The 22,643-nt window shown below is 36.9% G+C and overlaps 2 protein-coding genes and 1 long non-coding RNA gene across 5 annotated transcripts; 2 read left to right on the forward strand and 1 right to left on the reverse strand.

Annotated features, from left to right (window-relative positions):
* Positions 1–5,300: 5,300 nt before the first annotated feature.
* LOC116843571 (electron transfer flavoprotein-ubiquinone oxidoreductase, mitochondrial) lies at positions 5,301–13,274 on the forward strand. 3 transcript variants are annotated; one of them, XM_032814039.1, is made up of 8 exons: positions 5,301–5,468; positions 6,486–6,593; positions 6,667–7,015; positions 7,478–7,784; positions 7,861–8,102; positions 8,193–8,587; positions 8,683–8,904; positions 12,352–13,273. In XM_032814039.1, the coding sequence occupies exons 1-8, from the start codon at positions 5,435–5,437 to the stop codon at positions 12,513–12,515; spliced, it is 1,821 nt and encodes a 606-aa protein (XP_032669930.1). In that variant the 5' UTR covers positions 5,301–5,434; the 3' UTR covers positions 12,516–13,273. The 3 variants fall into 3 exon arrangements, with proteins under 3 accessions (XP_032669930.1, XP_032669929.1, XP_032669931.1); XM_032814038.1 differs by lacking the exon at positions 5,301–5,468 and adding an exon at positions 5,490–5,559 and having other exon boundaries at positions 12,352–13,274; XM_032814040.1 differs by lacking the exon at positions 5,301–5,468 and adding an exon at positions 5,652–5,880.
* Positions 9,730–12,087, reverse strand: LOC116843576. Its single transcript, XR_004377897.1, has 3 exons — positions 11,984–12,087; positions 11,727–11,906; positions 9,730–10,365 (listed from the first exon to the last, which is right to left on the reverse strand). It is a non-coding gene; the product is annotated as an uncharacterized LOC116843576 (long non-coding RNA).
* A 1,751-nt stretch (positions 13,275–15,025) lies between the features above and the next one.
* LOC116843575 (odorant receptor 4-like) lies at positions 15,026–21,687 on the forward strand. Its single transcript, XM_032814043.1, has 6 exons — positions 15,026–15,462; positions 18,650–18,986; positions 19,869–20,093; positions 20,172–20,276; positions 20,672–20,827; positions 21,475–21,687. Exons 1-6 carry the CDS (start codon positions 15,206–15,208, stop codon positions 21,523–21,525), a joined length of 1,131 nt encoding a protein of 376 aa, XP_032669934.1. The 5' UTR covers positions 15,026–15,205; the 3' UTR covers positions 21,526–21,687.
* The last annotated feature ends 956 nt before the right edge of the window (positions 21,688–22,643 follow it).

Here is a 22,643-nt window from a genome sequence, read left to right on the forward strand (position 1 = left end):
GAACATTTTCCTTTTGGGGTTTTAAAAGAATCCTCTTGAGCTCATATATAAAAGAATTTCGCTAAGGATGAAATTATATTTTTTTTAGTATGTAGTCAGGTTTCAACTGAAAAACTCTTATCTAACTCTGTTTTAAAATCTGGGTATTTCACTTGATACGACTTCAAATAATAATCATTAACACAGATCTTAAAGTAAATCTAAGTGCAACGAGTTTTAGGTAAATTATAAATACGAACCTAATATCCCATTGAAAAAAATCGATATCAGAATCATCGTACATATACTATTTGATAATTACTATTTGAGAATCTATTATATATAAATAATTTCTCGGTTTGGCCGAGATTAAAACCATTTTTTATTAATTTAGCACAGATTTGAAATATTTCGGTTGAAATCTTAGCTAAAGAAATTTAGAATGGTTCGTGTTTCAGTTAAGCTGATTTTGTTAAAATTTTAATTAAAATTGCCGAATTTCTCTTGGTTTAGCCGAGATTCGAACCATTTTTGACTAATTTAGCACAGATTTAAAATATTTTGGTTGGAATCTCGACTAAAGAAATTTAGAATGGTTCGTGTCTCAGCTATGCTGATTTTGTTAAAATTATTTAACTATATCTTATATTTAAGTTTATTTCTTATACATTTTTGTTGTACTTGTTGATAATAGGAATGAGAACATTAAAAAGCTATAAACTCAAAGTAGATCAAAATGAAAAAATATGACTTAAATATTTTTTGTACTTCTACATTTGTGCCAAATTAGAAAGAAATCGGAGTGTAACTTTTGAGTAGGTTTTTGGCTTGTCAGTCAATTGCTCTCAGTTGCCTGAACGCAGCTGTATGCTCAGACGAATATTTTCGGTGGCAGTAACAAAGACATTATTTATCGTCAGCGAATTTTTCGGCCTGCCTTCCTCCCCCATTCGGTTACTCGAACTGAAATATTCTTTTATCTGTTCCGTATACGCGATGAAATCGATAAACGTTGCGTGCGCATTAGGTCATGGATCACGGCGGTGGAGCGCAGACAGACGCTCGCTTAATTAATAAAAGCGACGCGTGATCGCGATTCGCAAACAATGTCGGAGAACGCATGTGCGCTATCGATACCGAGAGCAGCGGTCGCGATTGCGTCGTGCCGTGTTTTATGATCGCGTGCACTTTCGCGGATCACGGCCGCGTTTGAGCGAGTGCTGTTTCATGCACGAGCGGAAATCATTGGCAGGCCCTGCGCGATAAAGAGAATTTCCTTCATTCCGCGAAGAACGCGAGCTACGATTGATACATACGCGATGAATTATGCCGGTCGTCATAAACGTGATGAGATTTTCCAGCCCCAAGTCCGGGACGCTTCCTGAACGTGTCAAATTGGTGGGGGGAAAAGATCCTTCTTAAAATTTTATGTATAATATATATGTATGGATATATAGCAATATTTTATTTATAGATATATGAAAAATAATTTAAGGGCAATGAATGCCTATCAATGAGGGTAAAGATTGTTGTTGAAATAAAACTGTTGTTATCCTCATTTAACCCTAGAACCCTAAACACATAAAAAATTACGTAAATCCTAAACATGAATGAATTTTAACCGATATATTTTTATTTGCCCACAACTTTCATAAAAATGACCGAAATTCAATGGTTTTTTTCAATCGACGTAGAAAACATCAAGGAATATAAATCTATTAATGTTTTCGCGATTCAATAAAGTTGAAAAAAGTTATAATAAAAAATTATATTATTATTAAGAAGTTATATATATATATATATATATATATATATATATATATATAATGTATGTTTTTAAAAATTATATTATTATTAAGAAGTTATATATATATAATGTATGTTTTTAAAAATAGTAATATTTGAAAAGTTGATCTGGGTAAATCTTGTCCACATCTTTGTCCAGAGCACTCAGATTAAACTTTAAAAAGAAAAAAACGAAACTGCTACACTTGTATGAGAGTTTTTTTTCTTTTTGAGAAAATTTTTCTTTTTTTGTCAGAAGCATTTTGGAGATTCTTTGGGACCGGGACAGTTTGGCTGAATCCGGGACAAATCGGCGTCACGGATAACACTTAAGAAAATTCGGGACAAAAGATGAAAAACTGGGACTGTGGCGAGGAAAACGGGACGTCTGGTCGCCTTATCGTTACGCGATCGCCGGAAGCGATCGATCTGAAAACGCGATCATGTTCCTCCTCCACTTCCTTCGCGGAAGCTTTTATGCCGACTCACGATTAGAGTTGGGTAACGACTAATTAAGCGTCGTTAGCTCGGGAAAAATTCGTTTTGCACTTCGACGGAATGTCCATCGTGCACTTCTTCCCGATATTCCACGACTCGCAGTGGCGTCACGCGCTTAGAACGAAACGTGACGAATGACAACGCGTTGTCCCTCGGAGTTATCTGACTTTGTTATTTTACCTATTGTTTATTTATCGCGTGCTCGCACGTTTCGCCGGATTCGAGGTTGTGCCAAAACGTCGTCGGCAGTTTCCTTTCGGCGAAACTCAGCCGCGACACAATGGAACGGATATTTCGAACAATGCTAAGGCACTCGTAATTGCGTTTTAGCACGTCGTCTCATCTTTGCATTAACAGCCTGGATACACGTGGTCGCGTGTACCACGTGCGACGCCGCGCGACCCTCACGTAATGGCAGAACGGAATATCTCATTATTGTATTGCAATTTGCCTTACGTGTCGTACAAAATTATGATGCACGTGATAACACGTAGAAACAAGAATAGTGATGCCGCGCGTGACGCACGTGGCATACGCGGCCGGCCGTCGCTTTTTCGTTCGAGAGCAATATGGAATTGAAGTGTAATTAGTTTTTGTTCTTCTATTTTACTACACTGTTTTTTGTTATCCTAGTCTCGCTCAGTTGCTGTTATTATTCCCTCTATAATTTGCGTAGAAAAAATTTTATTCTAACTAAAAGATCATTCTCGATTCCTTATTCTTTGTTCGAGTCTGATATAGAATTGAAGTGTAATTATGACTATTTTTGTTACCCTACACTGAAAGAAAGAAGCATTTGAAGATCAAAAATATTTATTCGGGATACGCACTAATAACATTTGAAACTATTCTTTTGATGGGATACAATTTTTTAGTTCTAAACAGAATAAACTATTGCTTTTGTTTTAAAGATGTGTTTTAGGAAAAAAAAAATATATATATATATTTCTATATAAATATATAATTATAAATATATATTTATATAAATATATATTTCTTTATTTGTGGAAAAATTTTTTTCTCAATGTAAACATATTTTATATAAGTACAAGTAAATATATATTACTAGTTTTCATCAAATAAACATTTCTTATTTTTTAGATATTTTTCTCTCAGTGTAGCTTGACACACTTACTCGTTATTCTCTTTGTAGTTTATATCAAGGTGCTTCTCACGATATTGACGTGGTAGTATTCGTTAATTTATCAATGTCGCTGTGTATCGAGTCTCCCCTATGTTTTACTACAGTGTTCGGCGTTTCTCGATAAAAATGTATTCTAGTGGCCAACCAAATTCGATCGTACAGCTCGTAACGTTCTGGTCGTTGCCCTTTTCACGGCGCCGAACGTCGCGACGCAGACTCTATCGAGGTTGGATACTTAACCGTCCCAAAAATCGATAGAAAGCTACATCAGCGACGCGACAGAAGCTTCCATTTGGCCGAAAGTTGCACGAAAGTGCCGCATGTTACTGTATTATTTTTAGGAACGGTCAGGATTGCCTCGAGATTCGCGGCACCCTCAGGTGATCTCATTGCCTTGCTTCTATGTTTGTTTTCATAATGATGTAATCTCGACCATAAGTAATGCCGCGAAATCACAAATAATATTTATTCTTTATCGTAATATTGTCTGAGACAAAGCTGATAAGAAAGTCGTACTCAAAAGACAATCAATAGACTAAATTACGTTCTACAAGAAACCACTTGGTGAATAAATGAAAAAGCTTATCGTGACGCGTTTATGAATTTACCGACATCAATTGTTTCAAGTTTATCGACTGCTGCAGCATACCGACTGTTGCAAGCTGATTTGAAGTATATATATGTCGATACAAGCGTTATTCGCGGCCGATATGTTCCTCTGCAACATAATTTACCATGGAACGATAAGAGTTTGTCGGTTGTAACTAGAGAGAAGCCTGAGAGCGGCTACCAGCTTGATTTTAATGATCGAGCTAGGCGCATTTTCGAGACGCCATCTAACAAAATGCGTCTTTATTACGTTCGTTAAGCGTATTTTCGCAATGGTAACGATAAAATGCGCCTGGTTCGTGCCTGTGTATTTTTCTACAATATAGTAAGTTAGAAAAGGACATCCTCTGTTCTTGTTTTACCACTGATGAACGTCCAATCGCTCTGTTCTTGTTTTATCACTGATGAACGGACCGCGCGACGTAGGCACGAAGCGAGCTAGCGGCGAACTTATCGCAAAGCTAGATCATCTCTCATCAGTTTCGTCACGAGACTGATTCAGAATCATCAAAGATTCAAAATCATCAAAATCACATTATGAAAAAGATGATACCTTTCGATAAACAATTCCCGATCGAGAACCCGAATTGCGTCAGTCGAATGGTAAGCTAATTAACGATTGAAATGTGTGTTTATTTTGAAAGATGACCCGAATTGCGTCAGTCGAATGGTAAGCTAATTAACGATTGAAATGTGTGTTTATTTTGAAAGAAAGATGAAGACAGATATACTCCATACTATTATACGCATTAAATTCGTGTTTCGCATGTCTAGACTTGGCAAGTATGCCTTTTTTATTCTCAAGCTAAATAACATCACTCAGGACTCTCGTATGAAAAAACTTATCTTGGTATAAAAAGATTGTACTTAGCGTTTGAATATATGCGTCAAGCCCTTGGTTCACAGCCTTGGTCCAAAATTATTTTTGGAATAATCGACTGTGGTTAGTCAATTTGTGCTTAAAGCAAGCTCCTTAAAGTGAGCTTATGAACCAAAACTTACGACGTTGTAAATTTCGTTGCTGAACACGATTATGTCGTTCTCGAATTCTCGACATTCTCTGATTCGACGAGCTAGTTATATCATCAGATAGTTAGATAAATAGATTGTTGGATATCAACACTCACTGCTGCAAATGTTCCACAGACTTCATCGACAGCATCCTCGGCTTGCACGTGGAGCACCGATTCTTCCACTCCATTCTTCCTAACTAAACGATTCAACTGAACTGCCGTTCTATTAGCGCGCATTCTAAACTCGACTATTAAGTTCGACCAGTGCAGCATAGATGGCGCTAAGTGTCGCTTCCAGTCTACTCGCAGTGGTAAGCCACTACTTGTTACAATTCAATGTGTGATAGCCGCGGATATTTTTTTATAATTGGTGCTGATCAACGTCGATCGGCAGCTGTGTGTGATCATGGCCTCTGCGGTGTTTAGTGCGTCTGGAGTTAGTAAGTTCGATGTAATGTTTTATTGCGATCTCAGCCATGCGTAACATCACCTCGATATACATCCCGGAGCTCAGTAACTACGTTTGTTTTGGTTAGGATTGCAGTTGACTCTGTTCCCGATAACGGAATAATATAGAGTATTGGTTTCAAGAGATACGCGAGTGAAACAATCAATAATCCAACAAATAACATATGTTATGTAATATCGTTAAATCAGATCGTGCATAATGTATAGTGTAATTTTGTGTGCAAAATACCTTTTCGTTATTTATTATGTGATTTGAATCGTGTATTTGCGCGCTCCGTTATAGAAACCGTGTGTTATTTAAATAAGTAGAAGAAATATTGTTATTTGATAACGATTTAAGTGCAGTTGGTTAACTTTCTGTTTTGTGAATATTGATCGTTAAACGTGAGTGTTTATTACGTGATTAGTATGAAATAGTATAAATATACATAGTACAGTACAGTATAAATATATTTGTACTTTGCCCTCACGCCATATACATATCTCCTTAGTTGCATTTTCTTTTATATCGTTTCATTTCTTCTAAAATTTTTAGAGTTATTTTATTTTCACATTCTAATTGCTAAATATATAAAAAGATAAAGCGAGAAGAAGAAATAAATTTGAGCTCTGCCAATAAAAGTTATTTTTATTATAAATAAAAATGTATTAAAGAAAGATAACTAGTTTAGGAAAGAGTTTAGAAGTAATTGGTTTAGGAAAGAGAGAATAAAAGATTGTGAAAACCGCGATTTTTTTCAAGGTTAGAGTTCACGTTCGAGATATCGATAAGTTAAAAATGCAATACAAATATTAAATAATCTTAAAAAATTTGCACGTGCATAATAAATATAACTTCACACATATATTTCATCCCTTTAACTTTTTATTATGTAACAAAAATACATTTTATTGTGTGCTGGTACTTTTAGGAAGTAAAAGTACACAAAACTGTTCTTTATAATATTTTGACATAACTATACATTCTAATTTAATCTGTTATTTGGCAGTACAGAGGCTACAAAGAGTCTTCCAGAGAGCTTACTCGGATGCCAAATTTCCTCAGATTACGACTCATTACACAGTAGTGCCTAGGGAAACAGATACAAGATGGAAAGGTAAAATTTCCTCAGTTTTTGTTGTTTATTGACATAATACAAATAACATTACAAATATTTTTTTATGTACTAGAAATAAATATGGAGAGGTATGTGGACGAGACCGACATTCTCATTGTTGGTGGTGGTCCAGCTGGGTTATCGGCAGCTATTCAGGCTCGTAGACTGGCAGAGAAGCATGGCAAAGAGCTCAGAGTTACTCTCGTTGAGAAAGCATCCACTATTGGTGGACATATCCTCAGTGGTGCTTGTTTAGATCCAGTAGCTTTAAATGAATTGTTTCCAAACTGGAAAGAATTGGGTGCACCGCTGACTACTCCTGTAACAGAAGATAAATTTGCTTTTCTCACTGAAAAGAAGAGGATATCTATCCCTATTTTTAAAGGAATGCCATTGTATAATCATGGAAATTATATAGTAAGGTAAGACAATACTGAACAATCTTGTAAATATATAAGTAATAACAAATCTGTATCTGTATTCTGATATTAAAAGTCTTAGGTTTACTTATCACCTGGAACTTGTCTCATGTGTGTAAAATACTCAAATTTTTATTTAAAGTTAGATCCAAATTTTATAGTTGGGTTATGATAAATGTGACATTTATGTATATCTGTGATCGCAATTTAAATGAAAACTCTCATATCTCTCTAACTTTGAATTCAAAATCTCAGTTTCTAAGTATTTAAATTCTGAATACTGCAAATATATGTCACATACATTATGTGATTCAACTGAAAAACTCAGATCTAACGCTAGATTTAAATTTAAAAATTTCATGTAGGACAAGTTTCAAGTAACAACTATTACGAACCTTAGATACTGAAAGTACTAAAAGTTAAAAGTATTAAAAGTTGATACTAAAAATCTACATCTTTGCATAGATTAGGCCACGTTGTGGCATGGCTCGGGGAGCAAGCTGAAGCTGCTGGCGTTGAGATGTATCCTGGCTATGCAGCGGCGGAAGTTCTATATCATGAAGACGGATCTGTCAAAGGGGTGGCCACGAACGACGTTGGTATTGCTAAAGACGGCTCGCCCAAAGACACGTTCGAAAGAGGCATGGAGCTTCACGCGAAATGTACCATATTTGCAGAAGGCTGTCATGGTCATTTGACGAAACAGGTGTCAAAGAAATTTAATCTCAGGAAGGACTGTGAGCCACAGTCCTATGGCATTGGGTTAAAAGAGGTAATTATCACTGAGTTGTAGTTCAAGATTGTGCATAATACGAATGTATTATAAAGTGAGACGTGTGTCTTGATAGGTTTGGGAGATAGAGCCAGGCAAACATAGACCTGGAGCGGTCGAGCACACAGTCGGCTGGCCACTTAACAAGAATACGTACGGTGGATCGTTCCTGTATCACTTGAAAGAAGAAACTCCTCTAGTCGCTGTAGGTTTCGTGATAGGCTTGGATTACAGTAATCCCTATCTGCATCCGTTCAAAGAGTTTCAGAGATTTAAGCAACATCCAAGTATTAGACCAACGTTTGAAGGAGGAAAAAGGTCAGTGCCCCTCTAATAGACATCGTTGACGATGTATTTCGAATACATACTCTTTCATGTTCTTCATGTTCGTTCTATTTTTAATTTCAGGATAGCCTACGGTGCTAGAGCCTTAGTAGAAGGCGGTTTCCAGTCCATCCCTAAACTTCAATTTCCCGGCGGTTGTCTCGTCGGATGCACAGCAGGTTTCCTAAATGTGCCAAAGATTAAAGGGACGCACAACGCCATGAAGAGCGGCATGTTGGCTGGAGAAAGCGTCATCGAAGCGATTATAGACGCGGAAAGTAATACTTCGTCGACGAAGGGCTTGGAACCGAAAACATACACGGATAAAATAAAGAACAGTTGGATCTACAAAGAACTAAAAGCCGTGAGAAATATAAGACCGAGTTTCCATTCCTCTCTTGGATTGTATGGCGGTATGATGTATTCAGGTTTCTCTATGTTGGTGGGTGGAAGGGAGCCGTGGACCTTCTCACACGGAGGTAAATATTGAAATGGTTCTAATGAAACTCGAAATGATTATTTCCTGCGAAAATATAAACGCGATAATCTGTAATATTCGTACCTTATGTTGCAGGTCCTGATTATACGAAATTGAAATCCGCAGCTGAATCCACGCCCATAGAGTATCCTAAACCAGACAACGAAGTATCCTTCGATCTTCTGTCGTCGGTAGCTCTCACCGGTACCAACCACGAAGCTGATCAACCAGCGCATTTAACTTTGAAGGACGACACCGTTCCAGTGAAGAAAAATCTAGCACACTTCGGTGGTCCGGAAGGAAGATTCTGCCCTGCTGGTAAGTCAGTTCATTGAATGATTGCGTGTCAGTTCCGCATAATTATATGCATGATTATATGCATAATTGCTTACAATCAGCACCATCTTGATCAAATCAGTTTTGTTAGGGTATTGCAAATACTAAATTGCTAACGTTGTTTATAGTACTTTACATTAATTTCATGTTGAACAAACTTTGCTTTTTGTGCGACCAATAAGCTAAGATCATCAGCCTTTTTGTAATTATTTTATGCTTCTTCATTATGATAACGTTTTTTTCACATCGGTGAATGGATATCTAAAAAGTGGATGTCTAAAAAAAATCTGAAAGGATATATTCCAAAGAAAGACGATTAATATATATATGAGAAAATCTATCACGTTTATATTTATCACTGTATAATTATGTTCGGTTAGGTTATTTTTTAACATTTATTTCTAGTGAGTCTAATTATGCTGAATACATTTAATTTCCTTCATAATTAAAAGCACAAAGAAAGAGATTTTATTTGAAGGAGATATGAAGATGAATTAAAAATTGTCATCTGAAAGAACTTATTTGAAAATTTTAAAATCATTACTTGCGTATCAACGTATATTAACAAATATCACGTATCAACTAATATTTGTATTTTATCACATAAATTCATCAATATTCGAATTTATGTCTCTTTTTACAGTTACTTCTGTCTATGTAGTTTTGTAATTTAATCGTTCAATACGATAGACAGATAGATATTTATTTCGTGAAGCGCTCGTTAATGCTAAAATTAATTTGCTTAAGAATGTTTTAGCTATTAGTGCAAACAGAGAAATTCAGCACACTCACAATGAATAAGTAGCACATTTACCGCATTGCAGAGCTTGATATTCAGCCGGTTTAATTTTACGCCCAACGCGCGCGTTACTGTCCTTGATTTATCTTGTTTTTGAATATCCAACGAACGACTATGAGGCAATTTATCTTGCGTTTTTCTCCGTAATTAAATTGCCCGCTATATATTCACTAAGCAGAAGTTAACTCCAACTTCTATATGTACGCGTAATCTGTTGTATCTGCAACGAATCCGATTTTCAACACTCGCATTTTACAGATGCTTTTATCGATCGCGACGTTTTGCTGTTCTTCGTAAAAATTCAGCTTACGCAAGCAAGAAATTATTCAAAAATTTACTCGTCCTGTGGATATTATTACGACGTGATCAATCCCGTACGCGATAAATTTCCGCAGTCTGCAGGCAATCTAGCTCTTTCCTCTTCCGCCCCTAGTCGCGTCTCCTCCCTTTTTCCAGTCTTGTCGGGGGTTTATCGACCGGTGTGTCCTTGAACCTGAGCCACCCGGACAACCCCCGCATGGCTAGACAACCCCGGACCAAGCTCAACTCCCAAAATCGAACAGCGCCCTGTAGCCAGCTCCGGCCAACAACCTCCGCCCGTCAGTTTATCCTTTCTCGCTATTTCATGTATTCCATTGTTAGTTCTGAAACAATGTAGGAAGCATATTCCAAATAACTCCACATCAGTTTGGAATATTTCTACAATTAATTATCGAACAAATTTTTCAAAATCTATTCTATTATTGTACTCCATTCTATTGTACGAAGCATTATTTCTATTATAGAAATAATGCTTCGTTATACAGACGAACTAAATCACGATAATCGAATTAGCCATTGCTTTCCGATAAAGTTTCGAGCGTTACATCCCATTTATCTAGATAATTTTACGTCGCTATTTTACGTCGGTATTTTCTCCTTTATCAAATCTCGCGAATAGCGCGAATCATTATCCCGGCGGAAGTATAATTCCGGCGTCGCGCGTAATCATAAGGCAATTGTGCATATCCAAGTTTAATAACATAATCTTATGGAAAGTCAATAAGGTGTTTCTGCTGCAATATCAGAAGTTCAGAGTTAACTCGCGTAATGGATAGCTCGCGCATTTAAAGGGTGGGATTAGAAGCATGTAGTCGGGAATGATAAGACCGCTATTGTCGCGAAAAAAGATTTTAGCGTGTTCATGTAATAACTTGTTTTTACATAGACACGACAGCCTGTCCATATTTCAGTAGTTTAACATTTAATTGCAGATTTTTTACGCAGAGTTGACATTTATTTTTCCTTTAGGGATATTATAGCGTGCTTATGTAAAATGTAACTTGTTTACTTAGAAAAACATAATCTTATTCTTAATGGAAATCCTCTTATGTATAGGCTGAAAGGGATTTTCTTAAAATCAAAAGGAAAATATTCCAATACTTAAAAAAAAACTAATTGCAAGGAGTTGTTTTATATATCCCATATTCTATGCATAAACCGAAAGAATATTCCTCTTCTAATGAAGCGAATGAAGTTAATCGGAAATTTGCTAGATATCATTCTAACTTTTTTCCTTTTGAAAGTAACAGTGAAGCAGAATGTCCTCTACTAGAAAAAATTTTTATTAAGAACAAAATTCGTATTGCAAATGAAAGACGAAATTTCTCTAAGTAAAATATATTGTGCTTGGAACATTTTCTTTTTGATTTTAGAAAAATTCTCTTGAGGCCATATATAAGAGGATTTCGCTAGAAATAAGATTCTATTTTTTTTGTTTTTCTATTGTTTATACATGGACATGCAATGTGTCTATATCTGGACAGTTTAATATTGGGGATTACAGATTTTTTTTTCCCTCTAAAGTAGGGATTTATTTTTTTGTCAGAGACCGTCAAAAAATGTCGAAGCTTTTTTCCAATTTTGCATATTTTCTCGATTATTCACCGTCACGTTTATGGCTGAAAGCTCGTGTACGCGGACAAATGTTTTCGAATTAGAAGAATTTATATGTCTGCCCTCTCACCATTGTTTCCCGAATAGCCACTCTTGATTTTTACGCTCTTTCTTTACCCATTTGCTCCTCTCGTTTCCGTCTCCAGGGTCCGTTGCGTTTTCTTCCCGCTTCCTTTCATGAACCCGGCGTCGGGGCATTGGCGAGGAGAGTTCGTCTGGGAGTTGCTTTCCTACAGGATAGCTGGTCCGTCTGGAAGATGGTGGGGACCAGGTTATCGACTGTCTGGCGGAGGGCACGGTTTGACCTTCGCGGCGTAAATCCCATACCTCGCGGCGCCGAGAATATATGCGTCTGCCGGATAAATCGTGCCGAATAAATCCTCGCGGGTGTTGCGAGATTATTAACATTTTCATAGGATGAGACGAATAAGTTAAGCGTGGTCGTTCTCCTAGAATAGCAAAAGCTCCATTAGTCGTTTTATCGCGCACTCGTACGACTCTCGTGACTCTCATTGCTTGATATGTTGAATTTTGTGTGTAGTTTCTGGTTTTTGTACGCTTCTGGCCCAGCTTTTCCACTTCTATAATTCAGCTCTGCACCTATCTCTAATTCAGTTGTGTGGTCTTGCTCGGGTATGGGTAAGAGGATTCGCGCGCAAGCCACCACCGTCGAAACGAGTGTAATTTGCTTTCAGGTGTTTACGAATTCGTGCCATTAGAAAGCGGCGACGGCGAAAGGTTACAGATCAATGCGCAGAATTGCATCCATTGTAAGACTTGCGACATCAAGGATCCGAGCCAGAACATCAATTGGGTCGTGCCCGAGGGTGGCGGCGGGCCTGCCTACAACGGCATGTAAAATGGATCAGCGATTCGTCGATTTCAAATTGTTCGACGATTTCCAATTATACTCTCATCGATTCGATATAGATCTTACATATTTTCTTTCATAGAAGCATAGATATTTTGCGGCATTGTGGTCACGTTTTCGAATGTACAAATCGTGCTTCAGGCGCATTCAATTGTAACTCACAACAAACTGTGGATTAAATTCGCGCCATTGTGATATAATTATTAAACGCACGACATGAATGGAGAAGTTATTTCTGGTTCGGATGATTAATACAATTATACGATATTCGCTCGAGGGGAAAAGAGGGAGACAATGCGAGAGAAAAAAACAGACGGTCCGTCTCCTTTTTTTCTATCCATTCTCGCGCATACATGTCAATTTTGAAACTATATATAAATAACTCTTTGTCCATCAGGGCAGTTTGCAAGATTTATTGTTTTGCCGGGGATAACAGTTATTGAACCGTATATACATATCGTCGAACGGATTGGGGGAAATCACATGGTACATTAAATTGATGAAAACCTTGAAAACGTCGGTGCGCCTTTTGTGTGATAAATTTTTTAAATTAAATGTTTTTGGAACATTTAAAAAGGAGAAAAAGGTTTTTATACAAATATAAGTACATACATATGTACTTTGTTCTATATAATTTGTAAAAGCCCAGATTTGTATACACAAACTAAAAAAATCAAACAAACACGACTGCTATTAGGTTTAAATTAATTTGTATAAAATATATAAGGAAATTTTGATTTGCATATTATATTTTTATACAAGAGGAGAATATATGAAATATACTTATATATTATATATTTACAATCCAAGTACTTTTGAGATGCAATTTTTCTTCGTTACTGTCCTCTCTTTTGCAAGTAATTTAGCTCATATCCGAGCTTTTGCTCCCTTTCCTCCTAAATGTTTACTCGGTTGGAAGAGTGAAACGCATTCCCACATCCGTTTTGAAGACTCAATATCGTCCAATCTCGCTTTCCTACTGAAATTCGCGTCCCAGAACGCGCGTAAATTTTTACGGTTCGCATTATTTCGTATTTGTTCGCAACACCTTCTACCTGCCGGTATCATGATTTCCTATGAGACCGTCCGCGGGATGATTGAACAACGTCTACAGTTTGCGATAACTTACGATGTGCGAGGATGATTTATAGGAACGATTATAACGCGTTTCGCGCGGCGCAGCGAGCCGGTCTACCTGCGTAATTTATCTTAGGTGGATCCGAGTGTGCTCTTCGAGTGAATTTAATAATATTGAACGATTTTTTATCGAGCTCGCCATCAAGTCGACTTTTGCCGAAAGCATTTCTCATAATATTTGATCTTCCTGGCATACTTGCGCCGCCTGGTAAGCTCCCCGTTCTCTTATTCTCTAGCGATCCGCGGAGATTCACGAGTCGGAAGTAAACGCGACGTCTACTATCTCGCGCTCTTCGGGAAGGATTGTTTTGCGCGATACGTTTCTCTCGAAAACGACGGTGATATATACATTCGTGTGAAATACGCGGATCTTATATCTGCGTTGGCCACGAGAAGTGGCAGATCCGCCGCCGCTGATACGGATAAAATTTATTACGTGATGTAACTTTAGAAGCGGACGTAACGGCTGTCGCTATTGCCGCATGCGCGTTGTAAAATTGTCACATTATATCACCGCGGAAACCGACGGAGAGAGGAATTAGAAAGAGACAAACAGAGAGAGAGAGAGAGAGAGAGAGAGAGAGAGAGAGAGAGAGAGAAATTTTCTCTCACAAGCGAGAATTTACGCGCGAGTGCCACGATATTTATTTACTCTCACTGTAGCTGTTTTAGATTGAAACCGCGAGAATAATCTTGAAAGAGTTGTTTCCTTCGACGGCGATATTGCTTTTACGCACGTATTCAGAGACACATACACGCTCTCGCAGCATAGCGAGTTATAAAATTCAGATTTTATTCAACCGATCCCCCGAACGTATTCAACACTTCATGCAGTATGTTAATTCGAAACGAGCGTGCGAAAACAACGGATATCGCGAATATCCCGGCATCATTTCTACATGACATACATTCGAGAACGAGCAGGACGCGCAGACGCGACAGATCGAAACGATCCGCTATTATGCTAAATTATCCGCGGGTGTGTTTTGATTTTTGCACTATTGTCGCTGGGGGGAATGCGCGCGGGGCGATCTAACAGATTGCAGGCCTGCATTTTTAAAGAAGTTTTTCCCGCTGATCTCGTACGGCGAACAATACAAAATTCAACGGACGCACGCACAGTCAGTCCGCCTTTTACCTACGACAGTTTTTTCCCCGAAGTGATCGCCCAAGCGGTCGTTACACATTTACGTGCGCCCCGCGTATAATGGCCTTTGGCCGGTAATTACAGTCGGACGGTAGTCGTTCCGCGCAAGCGGTGCTTTGTCCGCTGCCTCTGGGAGGTCAACTAGCCCTTGTGGAAAATTTTTACGGCGTGGCGCTTGGCTAAGCCGTAAGATTCGCCCCGACATCAGCGCCTGGAATACACGTGACTTATAGCCAGTCGTGCTTAATCAGGGAAGGTCCGACTTGCCTCTTGGCGAAGGACGTGATAAAACTGCGAACTGCTACCGCGGTTTCACGCGCGAATCCGCAACCTGCAACTGCAGCGATTTAACAGAATTAATCGTCGAGTGGTGCGCAAAGAGCACAGAGAGAGAATGCTACCTACACGCACTATCGACAGCCGGATAGAATTCACTCTGCGGCTGATTGGTGTCTGGCCGGATAGCTCGTGCAAAATTTTGCTGCCTGCCTTTTGGGCCACGGTGATGATGGCCTCGCAGATCTTTCAGTACTGGTACATTTATACACACATCGGCATCGACACCTTGCCGGACCTTTTGTACTGCCTGAGTCTGTGTTTGTCGAACACACTGCTGTTTTTGAAAGTGAACGTCCTTTGGCTAAACAGACGGTAAGAATCGTTTTAATCAGCTATATCGTCAGTTGACATCATATCAACGAATATACAAAAGTAAACGTCTCTGTGTGATTTCACGATTTGCGATTATCCTACGGTGAGAGAAAAATTATCTTAAAATCAACAAATATTTCCTTGGTGGGTGCCATTAACATATTTACTTAAATCTACATTCTCTTTACTTAAATCAAATATTGTTTACTTGATTTAAATAAACAATATTTGATTTAAGTAAAGAGAATGTAGATTTAAGTAAATATGTTAATGGCACCCACCAAGAAAATATTTGTTGATTTTAAGATAATTTTTCTCTCAGTGTACGCAACAATTGGTTTGAGATTTCATGCAAAAATGTCTTACATCTTTCATACCTTGAAAGATTCCGTACAGAATAATTTAGAAACATCTCGGCACGCTAGTTCAGAAGCAATAATTTTAGTTCGAGTACTTTAATGTTATATTAATTAAAATTGATTGATTTACCTTTTATTTTATGAAGAGAATATTATAGCTTTTTTTCATATAAATTTTTTTTCAATGTTACTAGTATGTTTCTGGTAGCGCAAGAATAGATATGTCAATACAACTATTAATAAAACTTATCTTCTTAAGCAACACAGTAGATTTCAATAAGAAGACAAAACTTCTTAATATTCAATTAATAAATAATTATAATATGACAAGTAAGAATATATCGCCGTTGGTTTAGCACAAAATATTATATATTCAGCATATTATTATAAACACTTTGGTCTCGGTTTAGACCTTCTTCAGTACATAAACATAATAGTCGATTACAGTATAAAAAAAAATACAAAATTGAATAATCTGATTGTGACTGATACCAAACAATCGTATATCAGAATATTTAGTGATAATATTCTTCACACTAATAATATCAACAATTTTAGACAGTGCTTAAAATGCACAATCATTTGATTCTGCGTTTTATTTTACTGTAATTAACTATAATATACTGAACTATCATATATATCAGCTATTATGTACTGAAGAGGGTCTAAACTGAGAACGAAACGTTTATAATACTATGTTATAATAATATATTGAATATATGATAGTTTGCGCGATATATTCTCATTTGCCTTATTATAATTATTTATAGTAGATTTAGCTAGAAACTTGCAAATTTTTAGCGTATTTTTGCAGTTCTTAAAATGTAAATAGCACATATAAAATAAAAGAATAGTCAATTACTGTAATCTATTCCTCAGTTACAAAATTCTATAATAATTTTTCTTCGTTCTAAAATTCTCTTCGTAATCTTATAAATATTGTTATATTAGATGTTTTTCTTAATTGGCGCTCATTAATTAGCGGTATTATTCCTTATTAAAAATTAAGCCGGGAAGTTGCGCACTATTTTCTTTGGCGATGCTTGATAAAATAGTAATTGTTGAGTAAAATGTAGCCAATCAGTGTAGCATTCCGCCCTCCCTATGTATACTATAGGCTATGTACACTGTAGATGCATGACTCACGGACATGCGCTGACATAAAAAGCGTTGATTGGCAAGATTTCATTTAATAATAACCATTTTATCGAGCATCTCAGAAAAATATGGTCAAGGACTTTTTGATATAATTTTCAATAAAGAATAACGCTGTATAATTAATTAATGATCAATAAGAAAATACACTATGTGCATATAAATATCATAGATAACATATTAATATAACATGTAAGTAACATAGGTAACATATTATGACTTTATAGATATTTTTTAAATTTTATCTAGAATAAGAACGTTTCTCATCGGAGTTCATAAATCCCTTTAAAATATGTAAAAATTTTCATAACATTTGTTCTCTACTTCTCTAATTTATTCTTCCACATGTCGAGAGATGTGTCTCTAAACTACTACACGTTAACGTAAATAGATGATTCATTAACCCCTTGATTGTGTGGCGAAAATAATATGAACGAAAACAATTGAGACTTCCGTGCCACTAGTGTGCGAAAAAAAGTTTCTTACATTTTTGTTACGATTTTAGTATTAAGGTTTTCAAGATCGTTGAATCCAAATATGATGTCAGAATTTCAAAATTCAAAAATGAATTTCAAATTCATTGGCGGGTCCAATGTAATGGATCAAAATTTGAAAAAATACGTCGACAATCATCCGCACGCTACTTTCTACATAGGAAGTATACTTCCTATGTAGAAATCGCCATAATAATCCAACTATTTTTTCAAAATTTTATCTGTATTGGGTCCGTTATTTTGAATTTTGAAATTCAGATATTACATTTATATTCAGCGACTTCGAAAATCTTAGTACAATTATTCTTATAAAAATCCAATTATTTTTCCAACTTTTGATCCATCATATTGGATCTATTATTTTGAATTTTGAGATTTAAATATCATATTTTTATTCAATGACCTCGAAAACTTTAGTACAATCATTTTTATAAAAATCCAATTATTTTTCCAATTTTTGATCCGTCATATTTGATTTACCATTTCGAATTTTGAGATTCTGATATTATATTCGGATTCAAAGACCTCAAAAACTGTAAGATACCAACCTTCTCATACAAATCGCAAAAGAATAAATCGGTTTTTTTAAAATATATATAATATGTATTACACACAGGTGGCACGTGCTTTTCTGAGAAAAATAATTTGCTGACCCAGCAAATTTTCTGCTGATATAGTAAAATCTTTTCGTTATTATATGGACAGCAAAAAGATTTGCTAAGAGTACTAATCACTATTTGTTGGATATAATTTGCTGAATCCACAGATTATTTTGCTATAAGAACCATGATGGATTTATATAAGCAGTTGCAGTTTTGCTTCGATAGCAAATAAATTTGTTAAGGATATATTATTTTGCATCAACAGCAAATTAACATGATTCTTAGGACAGATACACTCAACAAATTTTTTCTATCCTGGCAACAAAACTACTTCTGCTCTGATAACGAATAATTTGTAAAATTAGTTATGTTAACTAATTTTTTTTATGTCATTACGAATATTCAGTAGCAACGGCGATTTTGCTAAATTCTTTTTCTCCGTGTGCACACATATGATGCATACATATTCAAGTGCTTTTGTCTTCCATTTATTCATCTTCCATTTTAATAACTCATATCATGTTATCCAATATCAGCTGTTATCTTCCATTTTAATAACTCGTATCATGTTATCCAGTATCGTTTTTGATATTTTGATGACAATGACCGAAGACTGGAATATGCTCTCATCTATTAGTTCAAAGACGCAGATGGTAGACAAAGCAATTTTGTCTCATCGATTTTCGAAATGCATCATCGGTGCGTATACGTGTATGATCTTATTAGGCATAGCTAACATGAAGGGAATGGATTCTTTACAAGCTGACGGGCAAAGACAATTAGCCGTTAAAATGAATTTGCCGTTCGATTACAACGCGTCGCCGATTTACGAAATTGTCATGGCGACGCAAGTGCTTCTGCAATACACATTAGCGATCATGGCAGCAATGTTGAGCGCTTTCACTGTGTCATTAGTAAGTTGACTCCGTGGAGAGCGTTGAACTTCTTTCTTTATTAAGGCTCTGCTATTTCTGGGGCTGCCATATTGGTTTGATGACGTCAGAAGCGAGAAATGACATACCGAAAATCCCTTGCGTTTTATTGCTTTATTTTTTACTTTTTCTTGAAGAACCTAATATTTTCCTAATCCTGAAACCTGTAAAAAGAACAGCAAACTGATATCTGGCTGATATATCACGTAGCATTGTAAAATAATTCCTGAAATAATGCTACATTTTTCGGTTGTTACGATGGTTTGACAGCTGAGATATCAGCCTATATAAACACATTTAATTTCTCGATTTTCACAATATATCACCAGTATCACTGAGTTTGCTGTATATTTTACGACTATGAGGATCACGATAATATACGCACTTCACGAATAAACTGAAAAATAACGCGATAAAACGCAAGTAATTTTCCGAGGTGTCAAGCGAGGCCTAGCGTGAGCTTAGTGTCAGCCAATCAGCTACGTTGACACGGTTATTTCGTGTTCTCGACACTGCTAGGCGCCACTGTCAATTCAGACTTTCTGCGGCGAGATAGCAGAGCCTTAAGTCGCTGCGACATAAAAATCATCTGAAACAAAAAAGAGAGTTCAGTTTGAGTTACTGTTTTATTTTCCTTTTTATACAATTATTATATTTTTTATATGTTCGCATTGTAACTAGCATTTAGATAATTTTGCAACAGCTACGATGATCGTGTAGTTATCGATACGTTGACATTTTCACGAGATTTGTCGTATTCACGTTGCCAAAAAGAAAATAGAAAAATTACTTTGCCCCACTAAATATGCTTCAGATTGTTGATAAATCGCAGTTCCCCAAACAGTTTTGGATCGTCACTTTTAGGTCCTTCACATTGCTGGTCAAATCGAGATAATATGTCAAGAATTGTTGGAAATCTCGGTAACTGAGGATGAATCGCGCATAGCTGCGTTGAGAACTCTCGTGAACAAGCATCAAAGGATCATTGCATTCGTTGACAGTGTCGAGAATGTGTTCTGCTATATGTCGCTAATGCAGTTTTTCTCAAACACGCTTGTTATTTGCTTTTTAGGATTCTTGATTATGACCGTGAGTAAAATCCGATACCTACGCTCTTTTTGAACAGTATTTTGCAATTTGTCCGAGTGAACTGATTCTAAATCGCAGTCGCTCGATTCCAATCTCGTGCTGGTAAAGATCACCCCTTATTACATCGTCGTAAATGTAGAAGCGTTTATACTTTGCTTCACTGGCGAATACCTGACCTCGAAGGTGAGAAAGCGACGGAGAGAGATTAATTATTTTCGCACTACCTATTTAGCCAAGAGATCTGGATCGATTGATCCCGGGGCTTGTTTAACGCGAGTCACGTTCACATAAATGGGGTGAGGTAACAAACAGTGAAATTTGATACACGATTCTCACACGATTATTCAACATTCATCACATAGAGATACCTATAATGATTAATAGCACGACGTAGGAAGATCTATCATGGTTAATAATGTTATGTGGAAAGATCTGTCATGATCAATAATATTATATAGAAAGATCTGCCACGATTAATAATATTAGGAAAGACCTATTACGATCAATAATATTACATAGAAAATAATACAATAACGTAAAAAATAATATAAACGTAGAAAATGTTATCGCTATTTTAGAGCAAGCATATAAGTCAATTTGCATACGCGTCACTCTGGTACGAGTTGAAGCCTACTGAAAGCAAAATCCTGATGCTGCTGATACTGAGGTCGCAGAAGCAGTTAACTATTACAGCTGGAAAATTCGTAGAATTGTCTCTGGAGAGTTTTACACAAGTAAGAAATTTGTGACGTCCTTTTCCTGCGTGAAAATAACGATATGATTGAGCACTGGGATTTAAATACCGCGAATTTTACGGGGATGCTGAAGTCGATAACGAACTCGTACAATATCGATGACGCAGAGACGATCGTCACACTAATATAACACTATCCTCTTATTATTTCTTGTACATACAGAAGTCAAGTAAATGTGTGTTGCTTTGTTTCATATTTAGTGGAAAGCCTAACCACGCATGTGTAGAAAATCTTTCTGCAAACCTTTCCGATATCCTTAAACTTCTGAATTTGAAAAGATACAGCAATATTCTTCAAAATTTTTCTATTTGGAGCATCCACACTTTCGGTATGTACAAGCTGTGGAACTTTTGGATTAGATAAATATTACGCTGAAAGTTTGAGATTTTACACTTAAAATATTTTTTTCATTTTTGTTATATATATATTGAGTAATGCTTCTATTTATTTTTGCACATACTTTCATCACATAAAAACATTTGTAATTCTATACAACTAATACGATGTAAACTTTGCAGAAAGATGTCGGTATTCTGTCGGTAAAGTTTTCAATTTCAGCATCCCCTTAAGATCAACATTCTTACGCAGATGAACTTGACGAAATTTATATCGTTTTCCCCTCGTAGATCCTGAAGGCCTCTGCGTCTTATATGTCGGTGTTACGCGTCATGTACTAAAGCCGCAGAGATTCCGTACAAGTGTGAAACGTGACTTGAGTCTAACTCAACTAAGAGTGTAAGAAAAAGTTATAAACTAGTTTTTGAATAGATCATACGCAGATTATGATACGCAGATTATATACGTAATATTTTCCTATATACATACATCTTTATTTTTCGTGCTGGTTTCATTTGTTAGAAATAGGTTAGTCCATAAACGAATAAAAAAACATTAATTTGCTTACGCAAGAATCGTTTGTTCGATGACACAAGACACTTCATGGGTCGCACTAATCAGCATTTCTCTTTCCAAATAGCACAAAAAACGTACCAAAGGATATTTATTACACGGCGATAAATTCTTTACTACATGAACGACGCAAGATTCGAAAGGGAAATCCGCATTCTTGATACCGCGTTCGCGAACACTGTGTGATGTTTTACACATCGGTTGTGCTGAGTACATCGGAGTCCCTCTCTCGAGCAGTCCTCCTCCATTTTGTTTTCGTTCGTGGCGCCACACCACGATACTCACCCCGACCGCTTCTGCATCCGCTTGCATTTTTAAAGCAAATAACATCCCCACTGCATCGCCCCCTTGCGATAACATTCGACGAGGAAGAGCGCAAAACTTATTACCTCGTTACTCTTTTCCACCGACAAACCTGAAATCATAGTTGTCGTAGTTTCCTCTTTTATAATACGCCACATGTGTGCAATGAATAATTTCGATGACCGGTCGACGACCAGCGGAGGGTTGGACGACGACCCCGACAGAATCCTTGAGGATTACTCGAGGTTGCGTGGCGGCCGAGCCGGTGGGATTTTGTCGTCGTATCGAACTGCTAACAATGTGGTGACTTTTCGCCTGTTACGGTTAACGGCGACACCAAGAGAAAGCGAGGGTTTCTTGTCCCGCGAGCGGGTTAAGCCGGAGGCACGATCTTATTAATCAAGGGACGAACGCAAAATGAGCTTCACAACCACCACCGTTAGCCCTTCCGTTAAATTCGGGCTGCGCGCGATCGGAATTTGGCCGGGATCTCCGCACGTTGTCCCACATCGGGTCTTTTGGACGATCACTTTGGGTGTCGCTCAGACATTCCAGTTCCGATATATCCTTGGCTGTATTAGAG

Source organism: Odontomachus brunneus, unplaced genomic scaffold, assembly GCF_010583005.1.
Source record: "Odontomachus brunneus isolate Ranch 3 - 2012 unplaced genomic scaffold, Obru_v1 Obru_scaffold_033, whole genome shotgun sequence".
Classification (NCBI taxonomy): Eukaryota; Metazoa; Arthropoda; class Insecta; order Hymenoptera; family Formicidae; genus Odontomachus; species Odontomachus brunneus.

Coding starts and splice junctions, on each gene's coding strand:
- LOC116843571 (XM_032814038.1), top strand. CDS start 5,505: ATGCGTAACATCACCTCGATATACATCCCGGAGCTCAGTAACTACGTT. Junction 5,560..6,485: donor CAGTAACTACGTTTGTTTTG/GTTAGGATTGCA, acceptor GTTATTTGGCAG/TACAGAGGCTACAAAGAGTC. Junction 8,588..8,682: donor GTGGACCTTCTCACACGGAG/GTAAATATTGAA, acceptor CTTATGTTGCAG/GTCCTGATTATACGAAATTG.
- LOC116843575 (XM_032814043.1), top strand. CDS start 15,206: ATGCTACCTACACGCACTATCGACAGCCGGATAGAATTCACTCTGCGG. Junction 20,094..20,171: donor TAGGATTCTTGATTATGACC/GTGAGTAAAATC, acceptor TCTAAATCGCAG/TCGCTCGATTCCAATCTCGT. Junction 20,828..21,474: donor CTCTGGAGAGTTTTACACAA/GTAAGAAATTTG, acceptor TTCCCCTCGTAG/ATCCTGAAGGCCTCTGCGTC.